This window comes from Anolis sagrei, chromosome 3 (assembly GCF_037176765.1).
Source record: "Anolis sagrei isolate rAnoSag1 chromosome 3, rAnoSag1.mat, whole genome shotgun sequence".
Classification (NCBI taxonomy): domain Eukaryota; kingdom Metazoa; phylum Chordata; class Lepidosauria; order Squamata; family Dactyloidae; genus Anolis; species Anolis sagrei.
The window spans coordinates 45,626,342-45,641,723 of NC_090023.1; the positions used below are offsets into that span (position 1 = coordinate 45,626,342).

At 40.0% G+C, this 15,382-nt stretch overlaps 1 protein-coding gene across 4 annotated transcripts in view; it reads right to left on the reverse strand.

Annotated features, from left to right (window-relative positions):
* CBLB (Cbl proto-oncogene B) overlaps positions 1-13,700 on the reverse strand; it is a 102,802-nt gene extending 89,102 nt beyond the window's left edge. The window contains exons 1-2 of one of the 4 annotated variants that reach the window (XM_060770676.2): positions 13,441-13,700; positions 11,403-11,577 (exon numbers count right to left, since the gene is read on the reverse strand). In XM_060770676.2, the coding sequence (XP_060626659.2) occupies positions 11,403-11,570 (168 nt within the window). In that variant the 5' untranslated portion in view covers positions 11,571-11,577; positions 13,441-13,700. Of the gene's footprint in view, positions 1-11,402; positions 11,578-11,758; positions 12,836-13,440 lie in introns of those variants that run through there. The other 3 variants (XM_060770675.2, XM_067466639.1, XM_067466638.1) reach the window with 3 other exon arrangements.
* Between the last annotated feature and the right edge of the window lie 1,682 nt (positions 13,701-15,382).

The following is a 15,382-nucleotide window of genomic DNA, read 5'->3' on the forward strand; positions in this document are numbered from 1 at the left end:
CGTAGTCGTTGTCAAAACACAGTCTGGAGTCAAAAAGGGAGAGTTGAAGTCAGCACTTACGGAGTATCAGCCAGAAGTCACGGAAACATGAAGATCTGTAGTCCAAAGACCCAAGCTTGAGAGTAATGGCAGTAACAAAGATTCACATCCGAAAAAACACTTTGCCTTCTGCAAAGACCTACTGAAACCAAACCAACTTATATCCTATAACTCCTCCTCAGAGGATGAACTGCTCCCAGCCCTTTCATCATCACTTTCTGCTCCCCGCAGCTGAGCACTGCCTCCCATCTCTCCACCTTTGCCAGCGTCTGTCAAGACTTAGGTCCTCCCAAGTGTTCCCAGATTGCCACTCTTCTGCAAACCCCTTAAAGTCATCAATGGAGGTAGGCTGCGTACAGATGTCCCTAATTTCCTGTATACGGGTCCAGTCTAGATCATCGTCCTCCTCAATGTCACTCCCAGTCCCATCACTCCTTTCAAAACCCATAAAATCTTAATCTGCTGGTGGAGCGCTAAGTATATCACGGATACCCTTCCTTTGGATCTCCTCATCAGATTCTTGTTCACGAGTAGCCCGCTTAACTCCCCTGCTTTCCTCTCCTTCCCCCATTTCACAGTCTGAGAAACCCTCAAAGGATTCGGAATCAGTTGGAGCCATGAATATGTCTCTAATCCGCTTTCGCTGCTGCTCCTCCTCCAACACCTGCGCAGCCCTCTTCTCCCTTCTACCGGTAGTAGTAACATTACTATCACGCTGTACTACAACAGGTTTAACCTTTGTACTATTCTGTAAGCTGCCTGGGCCCTATATCGGGAAAAGGTAATTGATGTATAAATTAAATATATAGTCAGTTTTTTGCATAATAGCTTTCATATGGGAGGCAATTCATTACAACATTATATTACATTGTGATGAAGAATTAACTAACTCATACGCAACAAAGAAGCCTTATCATTCACAAGCAAATACCCAGTAAAATAAAAAAAATAAAAGTCAGGATAACTATATTGTGGCTACATGGATCTAAGATTAGCTCTACGAATGGACATCTAAAAAAGAGGACTGAAGGACACAAAGAACGGACACTGCATTCTGTGGAATTATCATGAGGATTCTAAGATTCTGGATGGGAAAAAAAGGAAAAGAGCTCTATAATATTAATTTATTTAATGCCCTGTACCAAGTCATCATAACATTTGGAGGAGTTAGTTTAGATATATTTATATTATTTATAACCTATATCATTGAATAAAAAGGTTGGGCATTATCCATTAAATAACTGTGAAACGAGCCAAAATCAACTATAACACAGGTGGGCAAAGTGAAAGTTACAAATGTCACTGGAGTGCAGTTCCAATTGTGATACAGTTCTGGAAGAGGGACCTTTACCCACATGATTTAAACAAATCTAAGACAACATACAAATTGCAATTTGGAAGTTCAAAACTACCAGTAAGTTATGATTTCACTAGACTCTAAATGCCTGCATGAAGAACCATGATTTAATTTTACAAGTCAGGTCTTCATATGAGGCCACTTCAAAAGTGGGATCCTATCGTGCTTTAAATTCCAACATATACCATTTTCCTTTGCCTCCTAATAATGGACAGAAATAATCGAAACATAACTAAACATTATATGCTACAGAACAGGTCTTTGGCCAGAGACGTCTTCGTGACCCCTGGTACCTTTAAAAAGTAATGAAGGAAGGGATTTCTGTCTGGCAACGGGAGTATGAAACTTTCAATTGCAGGGCAAAATGAGCATCACCCAAATGCAGAGACTCAGAATGATAACATTTTTACAAAATGAAGGTGTCCAAATAATAAACTCTAGTACAGGCAGATTAGTGATAAAGTGATACAATCATAAGTTCTGTAGGTTTGTCCTTAAGCTGAATTTAAGTCAGAACAGGTATATTTAATTTAGGAAAGGTTAACAACCTGTGCAGTTTTGTTTTGCTGTCTGTGTCCCTGTTCAGAAGATATCACCTCACTTTCTGTTCCTGTGATAATTGGATTTTGAAAAATTTGGCTTTTGTGGAAACAACGATTAGTGATAAAGTTTCAGTGGAGACACTTTTTCCCTATGATAACTCTTTCAGGAGCAAATTTCATTTCCTAGCTGTAGATTTCTGTCACTTCCTGTTGTCTCACATCATAACTATGAGTTGTTTGTAAGTCGGACGTCTTAACTCGGGGACTTCCTGTACTTCTGATTAAGACAATCCACAGAACTATTATTAATATCTTGTAAATGTACATTTTAAAAAAACATGGTGTTAAACATATTAATAAAATCATATTAAATAGACAATTTTTCATTGATGTGTCCATTACACCCTGGCAATTGAATGAGTTACCATTCTAGAGACTGTCTTAACTTATTCATTTTTCAAATTGGAAGAAAAATTAAATACTCAAAGTCAAAGTCAGCACATTTGCCATTTGCAAAGTGTCACCAAACACAGGGCAATGACACCCAAATCTACATGTATGTAGCATTTTTGTCTACATAGTAATCCAGTATACAAGTAATTTATTTTTTGTTTAACCACCAGGGAAAAGAAACATCAGATGATACCTGGCCCTGGTTGTTAATTAACACAGTTGCAGAAGGGGACCATACTCCCCTGTGATTAGTGCAGAAGCTTTAATAAGTGCAGATGGAGCAGCAAAGCAGCAGATGTTGGCTGACTGGAATTGGATATTTTACATCCTTCCCACAAGGATTATCAGTCACCAATGGACATTTTAAAAGCATTGTTCACTGCCTGATATTTTTATCTTAATATTAACCAGCATTGTGTTTAGGCACAAGGTAGGAAGACACTTCAATAAACCCAACTCGAGACAGCTTTCCAGTTCTAATTTGTCTCTACACAGAATATGAATTTGTTTTTAAATAAGAAATTGTACTTTATAATACCAAATAATGTATAGCCATAAATGACACATAATAAAAGAAAATGTAAACAAATAATATTGCTTAGTTCCATCCAGCCACTAAGGCTGTTCCAAGTTAGGATTAGTGATTACATGTAGGGCAGATCACTTTTCATTTAAACTAACAAGGGAATAGTGCAGTATCTCTTTGTGTTCTTAATTACTGAACTATTTTATAACATCCTCTAACTGATATTTTAAATAAATGTTAAGAAAGTGAAACAAACTGAAACAGACAATCTCAAAGCCAATATAATACCCATAGTTTCCTGCTAGGTGATCCCAACTACACATAGCAGGAAGAGGAAGTGAGATGGAGAGAGAGAGGGGGAAAGAGAGGGATGAAGCGAAGCCTTGCTGGTACTATGAGGGTGCGAGGAGGAAGAGCCTCACCCCCGCCGAAAGGACACAAGAAGGAAGGAGGCAGATGGAAAGAGAGAGAGGGAGAGCAGCCCTGCCACAGCAACCAAGAGGGTGTGAGGAGGGAGGAAGACGGAGTGAGAGGGGGTGCAGGCAGGCCGGCCAAGCTGCCACGAGAGGGGCGGAGACTTTGGGCAGAGTAGCCCAGAAGAAGAAAAGGGTTGAGGCGGCACTGTACTCTCACATGAGCACTTCCTCTGGCACAAGTGCATCCTCTGGGCTGCTCGGACATTAAAATGGTGCTCAGAAGTTAAAACAAAACTTGGGCCAAGCAACGGCCTGAAAGTCAAAAAGTACATATGCTGGGACACTCATAAGTCAAGGTTCTACTGTATATCAATTAACAGGATGTGACTTCTGTAGGCATCATTTTAAAGCTAAGGATAAAAGTTATTTAAGTAAGAATGTAGTGGAAACAATAACAATGTTGCTATCTTTCAATTTTGTCCTGTTCTACATAGATCTACACATATAATTTATGTAGAGACATGGTTTGACACAAAATATAAGCTGCAACAAAAACTTAATTAAACCCAATTGAATTCAAAGAGCACCATCAAAAATTCTGGCATCTCTGATTACTTATGTTCATAACATAAAGAACTTATCTAAAACAATTTCCAGTGAAATCCTTGCTTGCTGGCATACTGCTTACAAAGACCACAACTCCATATACATACAGCATCTGCAAGGTAGAATCCGTAGACATCTCTGTCAATTTTGACATGGAGCAGAATTCATTACATATTTATTCACATGGATTTTTTCAGTTTATGGATATTTATTAATTGCATGGTACATTTATATATATTTATTTTATCGTGTTTCTCTATAAACAATTTTGAATCCAATGTATTAAGATAAGCAATGTGTAAAGTGCCTTTGACTAGAACCCTGTTTAAACATTGCCTACATAAGTAAAATAAACAAGGGTAAAAGGCTAGCAGGGCCCCTTTGCTGCTTCTCTCCTCATATAAAAGTAACATCATTAAGGTGTATCTTCTACTCATTGCAGCTTCCCCTATGATATGGAATGCTGATTTTCTAGTACTTTTGATAATAATAATAACAACAATAACACTTTATTTGTAAATTATACAGGGTTAGTCAAAATGCATAGGCCAATAAGCCATTCAATTGAATGGCTTATTGGCCTATGCATTTTGACTAACCCTGTACTTTATCTCCCCAAGGGGACTATATAGGCAGTCTCTATACACAAAGGTTCAGAAAAGCATGTAGAAAGTGATGGGAAAATGTAAGAGGACTACCCCTCCTCATGTGTTTGGTCCATAGTGTCAGAAGGCCTGTCATAAAATAAACATAGCCTATCACAGTTCATTAAATGTTTCTTTACAGGGCAGCTAACAATGCTTACTGATCTTTTTTATCTCAGGTTTCTAGTCAAATATTAATAGGTGCTAAAATGAGGCTACAAATGTGTGGTACACAAATGAGCCATGGTTAGCTTTAGGCTCAGCTGCTCCTCAATATGCAAGGGGTAGAAATCATGTAACCTATGGGCTGCATGTATAATCAAGTATTTTTGTGTGGCCCTTGGCCCTCCTTAATAAAAAAATGTGTTTTACAAACAAAAAGTAACTTGACACTCCTAAACATTCCAGAAGCTGTGGTTCATCACATTTCAGCATATACAAACCAAACATATACAACATTTACCTTTAAGCCTCTCTTCTTTATCTAAAACTTCAAAGCAGATTTCCAGTCAATTTTGATTTGCTGTTTTGTTTTTTCAGGATTCTGAGGGAAGAGGGTTTTTTTTAAGTTTGGTGCTCCCCCAGGAATCCTGGAAATAGTAACTTTTGCCACAAACACATGCTTTTCAAAACTAAAAGCGACTTCTAGTCACTTCTGATTAGCTTTTCCCCTAATTTAGAGTGAGGAAAGAGCTTTCTTGAGCACAGTGCATCTCCTCAAAGTCCTAGATAGAGAAAATTGTCTCCTACGACTCCAGGAGTCTTTTTCTCTGTCTTGCTAAGACACTGTCCGAAACTCTCATCCTTCTTCCTCATTATGGGAGGTAGTTAAAAGTTCACATTTTCAATAGTTTTGAATGACCCTCATTTTCTTGCAACCCTGTAGTTTGCTCTTCCTGCAAACAGTTCAGATATTCAAAACCATTCCATGGCTAAAATGAAACTCTGAATTGTTAAAAACTTAAAACTTTGCATAAGCCTTCGACAATACATTAAAACTTTGAATAACACAACACTGTGGGTTATATTTTTATATAGTTTGGCATTATGGCTGAATGAGACAAGATCCATGAGGAATTCAAGCCCCCCAAACAACTTCATCATACAGAGTCTAACACTGTTTTTAAATAACTGCCATGGTTTAATAGGTTTCACTCAGCCACAGAACCCATTGAGTGACCATGGAGAAGTCACACAAAGTCTGAGGGCCCATCCAGAAAGGACCCAAAATGTGTGAGCTCAAAGCAGGATCTCAAATTAAGTGAATTAATTTCAGATCCTGCTCTGTCCCAAATTAATAATCAGATAGCCCCCCAGAATGTTTGAGCTTGCACTAATCTCGGCCCGGCCTTTTAAACAGGCAGGATTACTTTTAATATATGTGTGTATTGGCGACAATTTTTATGCTTATATTGTTTTGTTAATCTTATGGTTATATTGTTTACTCTGTATGTATTGATGATGTTATTTGGAAACCGCTCTGAGTCCCCTCGGGGAGATAGAGCGGTATATAAATAATAGCCCTTCTTCCTTTTTTACTTCCATTTTCCCCAGCATCATTACCCAAGCCATCCTGTCTTCTCATTATGTGGCCAAAGCATTTCATATTTAATCTTCTTGCAGCTCAAGGAACTCTCAAAAAATTTCCTCCAACACCACAGTTCAAAAACATCTATCTTCCTTCGCTCAGCCTTCCTTATGGTCCAGTTCTCGCATCCATAGGTTACTACAGAGAACACCATTGCTTTAACTATGCAGATCTTTGTTGCCAGTGTGATGACTCTACCCTTCACTATTTTATTGAGACTGGTCATTGTTCTCCTACCAAGAAGTAAACGTCTTTTGATTTCCTGGCTGCAGTCTGCATCTGCAGTAAACTCTGCACCTAGAAATGCAAAGTCTGTCACTGTCTCCACGTTTTCTCCCTCTACTTGCCAGTTATTAATCAGTCTAGTTGCCATTATCTTGGCATTTTTTATGTTTAACTGCAACCCAGCTTTTATGTTTTTAATTATGTTTAAATAATATTTTAATTATGTTTAATTAATATTTTAATTATGTTTAATTAATATTTTAATTATGTTTTTAATTGTGTTGAAACTTTTGATAATTTGCTCACTTTTCAGCTTTTTATGATATTTTTTTAGCTTTTTATAATATGATATAAATTTTTAAAAATTGCAGTAAGCTGTGAGTTCTGAACTGGAGAAAGGGTAGCCTTACCTAAAGTTATCTGCAAAATCAAATTGTAATGCACATTTTGATTACCAATGGCTCAAACTAAAATAGCTGATTTTACAATCTTATATTTATTTTAACAAACAGAAGAGGCTTCTTTTTGCTTTCTTTGAACTACAGCATAGTATTGTATCTGTCTAAATACTGAAATTGTTCAAATGATTCCTCCTAATGACACAGTACCAAATACTCAATTTTAGGGAAAAAAATCAAAGGTTTCTAAAACCATGACATCAAAATGTCTGGTGTATTTTAAACTAATTTGGAAAAAAAAATGGTTAACTGACAAATGTCAACATAGGAGGCATTAAGAGAGCACTAAGGGCAAATATTCATTAAGAAATTTAAAAAGGTGTCATATGTAAAATGAGCTAAAAAATCAAAAACAACCTTGAAAAATACAACCACATAGGTCCTAATAGGGTAACTATTCATGGAATACACCTCTTTCCTTACAACCCGTCACTCAACTAGACCCCCTGAAAAATGTGAGATGAATATGCATCTGAAACAACATTTATCAGGATGATCCTCTGATTTTGCAGAGGCTCACAGGGGAGTTGTGCGAGAAGGAAGGAAAAAAAAAAAACAAATTCCTTTTGGTTCAAGCTATAATTCTAAATTGTCAAATTCTTATCTTTAGGATATATAGCAATTGAAACATAAAAACTGAATCATATATTTCCATTAATTTGCAAATAGTATTACTGTATAAGGAAGTTTCAGAAAATGACATCCACAGATTTTGTGTGATATTTGCTTCGAGCTCAGTTGCTCTAGCTCCATGAAGGATGGAAATCATGTGACTCATAGACTGCATGTAGTATCAAGGCTAGCTGTGCAGTGCCAGCATTTTCTTTTGAATTAAAAGCTTCATGCTATGGAGTAGAAATGCTGACTATTCCACCGTGTTTTCCATGGTGAAAATTAATCATAAGTTCTACAAAAATATATTTTGCTGCAAATGAAACCTTACACAGGCAATTATCTTCAATTAGTAGTTACTGTGGCACACAGTCTTGTGTCTAGACACAGACTACATTATGAATTTGGCTATTCGGATAAAGCCAAAACAAAGGTGCCAAGGTGTCCACGAGACAGCTTCCTGTGATCTAACTTTAACAGCAGACAGCCTCAAGTATCTCTTCCTCCATATCATCAGAGATTTCAAACCAAGGATTCAAGCATAAAGATAAAACAGCATCTATACTGAATGTGAGAATAAACTAAGCTAAAAGTGTTCCCTATAGGGATTTTTTTTAGAGATTTATGGATGGGCCTAACACTGTAAATATATAAATCATTTTAGAAACCAATCTTATATTCCCTTTTGTCACATACTCTACCAACAAATTAGTATTTAGAATAGGATACACACTACTGCTTTTGAAAATCAAAAGCTGTATGTCATTATGCCACCCATACAACAAATAGTTGAGGGCAAATCAGAGCTGTTCTCAGAATCTACACAATTTCATTTCTACCCCTCATATCTCCCAAACACCTACAATGACTTTTGTTACACATTTGCTTGGAACCAACAGTATGCAAGGCAAATAGAACTGGAAAGTGAAATGCCAAGCCTTTCAATAAACATCAGGAAATAAGTCCAATGCAAATCAAATGAATATAGTTACTTTAGCATGACAGCAAGATAAAACTGTATGCAAAAAAAAAAAAAGCAACAACTGGGGACAATGAAAACTAAGAAAATAAACATTATTTGCCAAAAACAGCATGAATTAAAATAATTATTAAGTTTGAAACTAAAAAAAAACTTGGTCAAACTTTTCTTTGAAAACAAGTGTAAAAGAAAGATGTGAAGAAAAAAGAAAACTGCAAGACATTCTGATGGGCATGATGCATGGTATGACTTTGAGGGATCAAACACCATATAGATAACACAGCAAAGAAAACACTATGTTATGGGTCTTGTACAGGGTCCAGGAATTGACTAGACATGACTACTACTTGGAACAAATCTCTAGCTTTATAAAAATAGATCCAAAGAATCCATAAAAGATCTTTTTAACACTTAAGCAGCCTGGCTCTACTCATGTTTACTAGATTATTTTTGTGAATCCAAAAGGGCTTCACGTTTATACAGTGGAACATATGCTTTTTATGCAGAATGCCACAGATTCAGCCCTTGGCATCCCCAAGTGGAAGGATTAGATAAGTAATGATATAAAGGCTCTTGCCTTATAAAGTGCTGAAGAATAGATGGAACAAGAAAAAATTCCAGACTGAATGAAAAAAATGTTTGACCTGGCACAAAGCTGCTTATTATGGTCCTATAAATGCTATGGCCTTTTGTAGTTTGCTCAGTTCTCAAATTTGGTTCTTTGCTTCAACTGTACTAAACAAATATAGCACAGGCAGAACCACTTAAACATAGAGCAGGGTTCACAAATAATCTATATGCCACCTAAACAGAGACTAAATCTTGCTGGCAATCGGAAGCATAGAACTTTTTCAGTAGGGCAATTACAGACTTTAACCGGACTATGGCAGCCCTGATAATACTGAATTCTCTAGAGTAGGATTCATATGAGGGTCTGGAGAACTTAATTACCAGGCTTCCCCACTATGGATCCAATGAAGGGTTTCTATACTATACCAGGGCTTCTGGTTTCAGGCCTGGCTATGGAACAGAGGCAGCTTTGGTCGCTTTGGTGGATGACCTACGTAGAGAGCTAGACAGGGGGAGTGTGTCCCTGTTGGTTCTCCTGGATCTCTCAGTGGCTTTCAATACCATTGACCATAGTATTCTCCTGGGCCTTCTTGCTGGGATGGAATTGGGAGGCACTGTTTTACAGTCGCTCCATACCTTCCTGGAGCGTGGTGCTGGGGGGCTCCTGTTTGAACCCCTGGCCATTGTCCTGTGTGGTTCCCCATGCTGTTTAACATATACATGAAACCGGTCATCCGGAGTTTTGAAGTGAAGTGCCACCTATATGCAGATGACAACCAACTCAACTATTCCTTCCAACTGAAAGTCAAGGAATTTGTCTTGAGTCTAAATCAGTGCCTGTTATCAGTAATGGACTGGATGAGGGCAAACAAACTTGAAACTTAATCTGGACAAGACAAAGGTGCCCCTGGTCAGTCAGAAGGTAGATCAGGGAATAGGGATCCAGCCTAGGCTGGATGAGGTTACACTCCCCCGAAGACACAGGTCAGCAGTTTGGGGGTCCTCCTGGACTCAACAGAGGCCCAGGTAACTGCGGTGGCCAGGAGGGACTTTGAACAATTAAAACTTGTGCACCAACTGTGCCCAGGATACAATCACTAGGGTTGAAGTTTTTTCAGTCCTTAATAGGTTATCCATAGAGATTCAAGAAACTTGAAGGCATTTAACTTTTTCACTACCTTCCAATTTTGAATGCTCTGTATATGCAAAACATCAAGCCTTATGTTTGAGCAGACTTGAATAGAACTGACCTGTGCCTTGTGCTGGGAGGAAAACATCCAGGTTAGTTAGAACTGAATTCATACATAGACATGTATCTATATGAACATGTTTATGCCCTGCCAGGTTCCCCAGAAGTAGTTCTCAACCCCCACCAAATATTAATAATGATGTCAACAGCTGATACTACGCAGTAGAACAACCTACTAATGAACATTTTATATGAATTAAGGCTATGAAAGCATCTTCATGAAGACATATTCTATTCCTATCTGCTAGCAAAATATGTACACTAGTAACCTTTCAAAATGTGTTTTAAAGAAGCAGCTTTTAGAAATATATTGCATAGTTATAGCTATTTACTTGCGCTATATCTGTGAAGTTTATATAAAACAAACATTAAAGAAGCAATCCTACAGCTTTCAGCAAACTATAGCAAAAGCTGATGCCCTTAATTCAGTATTAAAAATAGAGCCATCAAGCAATGACAACAACCAAAACTGGTCATTTTTGTTATGAACACATTTCTTTGGTAGTGAACAAAAGGGGAATTCACTTTGGAATTATGTGAATTCAACCAAATAAGTGATTCTGATTCAGATATAAGTATAAATATTTTTCAATATATTATCCATCATACCACCATGGGTAAATAACTTTGCAAGAGCTGTTCATCAAACTGTCACATAATATATTTTAAAAGAATATTGGTACCATAAGTTGGTGCTTAAATTGTGTTTGTTCATACATTAAAAACTCAGAATTGTTTCTCTAAACTGCAGCATGAACTGCAGTCATGTGATTAACCTATGAGTATTTCACAGCTTGGTTAGCTTAACTGAAGTTTCTTTGCCTGGGAGATGTTGTAATGTGACCCAATGTACATTAGATTCACGTAAAGCAATGGGCTTCTTCAAAACCCTATAAGTATCTGTTTATGTAAATAATGCATTATATCAGAAAGCATAATATTTAAAATGACAGAATGTCATTTTTCTCACTATTTCCATGCTGAAGAGAACAAATAGCCAGAGGCCAAATTAACATGAAGTATTTAACACAATCCAGAAGTAGTGCTTCCATGAAAGGACACTGACAATAACAGTTCTCATTTATATGTATGTCCTCTCAATTCTTCTCAGACAAGGGAACACAATTTACAGACTCACCACTTTGTCCATTAATTTCCAAGTTTTTTCCACAGTCCTGCGATCAGCAGCTGCTTGCTTCGGAGGGCCAACTGCATCCTGAATAGCATCAATGAAGCCCAGAATACGCCCTTTGCGGGGGTTTCCTCCTCGGCCACCTGGGTTCCGGCCGTTGAGGGAATTGGCCATCTGGGATCTTAATTTTGCAAGAAAAAGAAAGAGTGGTGTGTGAAATTATTCCTGCCCCCGCACCCAGGCACACATGCCCACAAAGGAAAACAAGACATGCTGACTTCACGCTTTCACCTCAAGGAAATACAGGATATGTCAAGGAAAAACTACGATATAACTTTTGACGACAAACTACAACAACCCACCTATTGTGACCTTTCGGTGGATGAAAAATAATCTTCACTCCAACGTCATACAGAATCATTGACCGCAAATGAGCGCATCTTATGGAAATAGACAGTCAACATAGAGAGAATGCATAGTATTGGCTCATTAGCCTCTGTAATATGTTTAAGAAATTCAAAGCTAGTATAAAAATAATTCAAAGCCAGTGTGATAATAATAATAACTGTATTCCCTTTTCCTCATGCAGAGACACACTCTCTCAAATTAAACTCTGTTACAGGCAATTGTCCTCACATGGCTCAGGATACACTTTGATAAGTAACAAAGGCATAGACTTTCAAATGGATGGAAAATTACAATATAACTTTTGATGAAGAGAACCCCAGTAACACGTCGACTGCAAACTTTCTGAGAAGAAAGGTAATCTTCATGTTGCTGAAGGCTTTCATGGATGGAATCACTGGATTTTCCAGTTAACACCTCCCAACAAAGGATTCCCCCAGGCAGGAAGCAGCCAGGCTTTGAAGCTGAAAGGCCATTCAATGCTAATCAAGCTGATCAAGGAGCCTTCAGTGGTGCAATGGGTTAAACCCTTGTGCCGGCAGGACAGCTGACCAAAAAGTTGGAGGTTCAAATCCAAGGAGCGGGGTGACCTCTCGTCTGTCAGTTCTAGCTTCTCATGCGGGGACATGAGAGAAATCTCCCACAGGAGGGTAAAACATCCTGGCGTCCCATGGACAACGTCCTTACAGACAGCCAATTCTTTCACACCAGAAACGACTTGCAGTTTCTCAAGTCACTCCTGGCATGAAAAAAACAAGGCTTGCCAATTACAACATTCACACTTGCTTCAAACAGACAAGAGTACTTTCTCCCACCGTGGGCATTCCATAGGTATAGAAACCCCACTTGCCTAGTTTCCAACTGACCTAACAACCTCCATAGAGGTGGGTGAAACATCAGGAGAGAATGCTCCTGGAACATGAGCATGGAAAACATCAACCCAAAGGGAATCTTTGCTCCAACAGAATCATTGGCAGTAACTCTGTGCTTCTTATGGAAATAAGCAATCAACATACATAGAATACATAGTTTTGGCTCATTCACCTCAACATGTTTAAGAATTCAAAGCGAATATGAATATAATTCAAGACAAAGATAATAACTGTGACACGCAGTGACACTCAAACTTATGCCTATTATAGTTAATCGTCCACACGTGCCTCAGAAAGGACACACTATATGATAGGTAACAAAGGCACCATTGACACTACTGTATAATGCAGTTTGAAACTGCATTACACAGTCCAATGTGGTTAAACTGCACTATAATGAGTCTAAACCAGGTATGGGCAAACCTGGGCCCTCCATGTGTTTTGGACTTCAACTCCCACAATTCCTAACAGTCTCAGGCCCCTTCCTTTTCCCCCTCAGCCGCTTAAGCGGCTGAGGGGGAAAAGGAAGGGGCCTGAGACTGTTAGGAATTGTGGGAGTTGAAGTCCAAAACACATGGAGGGCCCAAGTTTGCCCATGCCTGATCTGCCCTGACCATATGATGTCGTTCCCAAACGACATCCAACTTGGGACCAAAGACATGGGCTTCCAAAAGGCCACGTTACTAAACAAACACTTCCAGCCTGGAAAGAAGAACAGAGAGAAGGCATCAATCTCTTCCATCTCTAGAGAGAGGCATTCAAAATACCTACAAGTTTCCCAACAATTTTGTTTTTTTGCTATTGGGATATATGGATGTCCTCTCCAAATTGAACCACCCAAAGGAAATCCAGAGGGAAGGAAGGAAGGAGGTCGCTTGATGTTTGTAGATCCAAAGTCTCCAAGGTTTGTTTCAGAGCAGTAGCCACACCAAGTCCTTTCCTTTATTCCTCTGGGAAGTTTGAAAAGGAGAGGGGAGGCCGCAAAAGACGCCCCCACACTTAGTTTGGCCTTTCCTTCTCCTTCAGGCTATCTCTATCCCTCAGCAATTAAATCCCAGCCGTTTTCCTGGTTCCGGTTGCTCCTGAGAGGAGAAGAAGAAGACGCCTCCGCCGCAGAGAACGCTCCCTTTCCTTTCAGCCTCCTTCCCGGCTTCCTCACAGCCGCGGGGGCTCCTCGGGGAAACATGGGGGTCTCATTCCTCACGGAGGGCCCGTCGTCGTCGTTGTGGTCGCCGCAGCGGCGTTAACCAAGGCACCGCTGCTTTGCCTCATCGCTCTCCTGTGTGAGGGCGGCGAGGGGGCGTGGCTCCGGAGAAAGGGCGGGGCCAAGCGGAAGGCCCCGTTGCCTCTCCCCTCCTTCACCCTACGCTCAAGACCCTACTGCGCCTGCGTGCTGAGGAGTCTCGCGCTCCTCTTCCCTCTCTCCCCCCTTTCCCCTCTTTCGCCCTCGCGCCTTTGGCCCAATCAAACCTGAGCGCGCGACTGAAAAGCGGAGGGTGTGGGGCGGTTGAGGTGCTCAGACAAACTAGAAGGAAAGACCCGGATTGGTCGCTGTTCCCGCCTCTTCTTTTTTAGTGGGCTTTTTTTGTTTGTTTGTTTGTTGGTCCTGGAGTTCCCTGAGTGATACGGAGAAGGGCCAATAAGAGGGCGGGGAAGCACTTCCGGCTCTTTCCTTCTTTTTTCCCCCTCCACCTTCGGCTGTGATTCATGAGTCAGTCATGAAGGGAGGGAGGGAAGGAAGGAATGAGGCACCGCTACTTCTCTGGAATCTCTGAATGTTGGGCAACGCTGGCTTGTGGAGGAGGGAGAGAAGGATGCGGACTACAGAGGAATCTGTTTGTATAAAAAGCTTCCAAAGAAGGAGCCTCCACCACACTCCTGGGCAGAGAGTTCCACTGCTGAACGGCTCTCACAGTCAGGAAGTTCTTCCTCGTGTTCAGGTGGAATCTCCTCTCTTGTAGTTTGAAACCATGGCTCCATTGCGTCCTAGTCATAGAATCAAAGAGTTGGAAGAGACCTCATGGGCCATCCAGTCCAACCCCCTGCCAAGAAGCAGGAATATTGCATTCAAATCACCCCTGACAGATGGCCATCCAGCCTCTGTTTAAAAGCTTCCAAAGAAGGAGCCTCCACCACACTCCGGGGCAGAGAGTTCCACTGCTGAACGGCTCTCACAGTCAGGAAGTTCTTCCTCGTGTTCAGATGGAATCTCCTCTCTTGTAGTTTGAAGCCATTGTTCCGCGTCCTAGTCTCCAAGGAAGCAGAAAACAAGCTTGCTCCCTCCCTGTGGCTTCCTCTCACATATTTATACATGGCTATCATATCTCTTCTCAGCCTTCTCTTCTTCAGGCTAAACATGCCCAGCTCCTTAAGCCGCTCCTCATAGGGCTTGTTCTCTAGACCCTTGATCATTTTAGTCGCCCTCCTCTGGACACATTCCAGCTTGTCAATATCTCTCTTGAATTGTGGTGCTCAGAATTGGACATGATATTCCAGGTGTGGTCTAAGCAAAGCGGAATAGAGGGGTAGCATGACTTCCCTAGATCTAGACAGTATGCTCCTATTGATGTGGGCCAAAATCCCATTGGCTTTTTTTGCTTATGCTTTATGTTCAGAGCAACCTTGCAAGAGACTCCACTTTGGCAGAAAAAACGAAATGCAAAGCTTTTAAACAGAGGGTGTTCTGGACTTCAATTCCCACTTAAACGA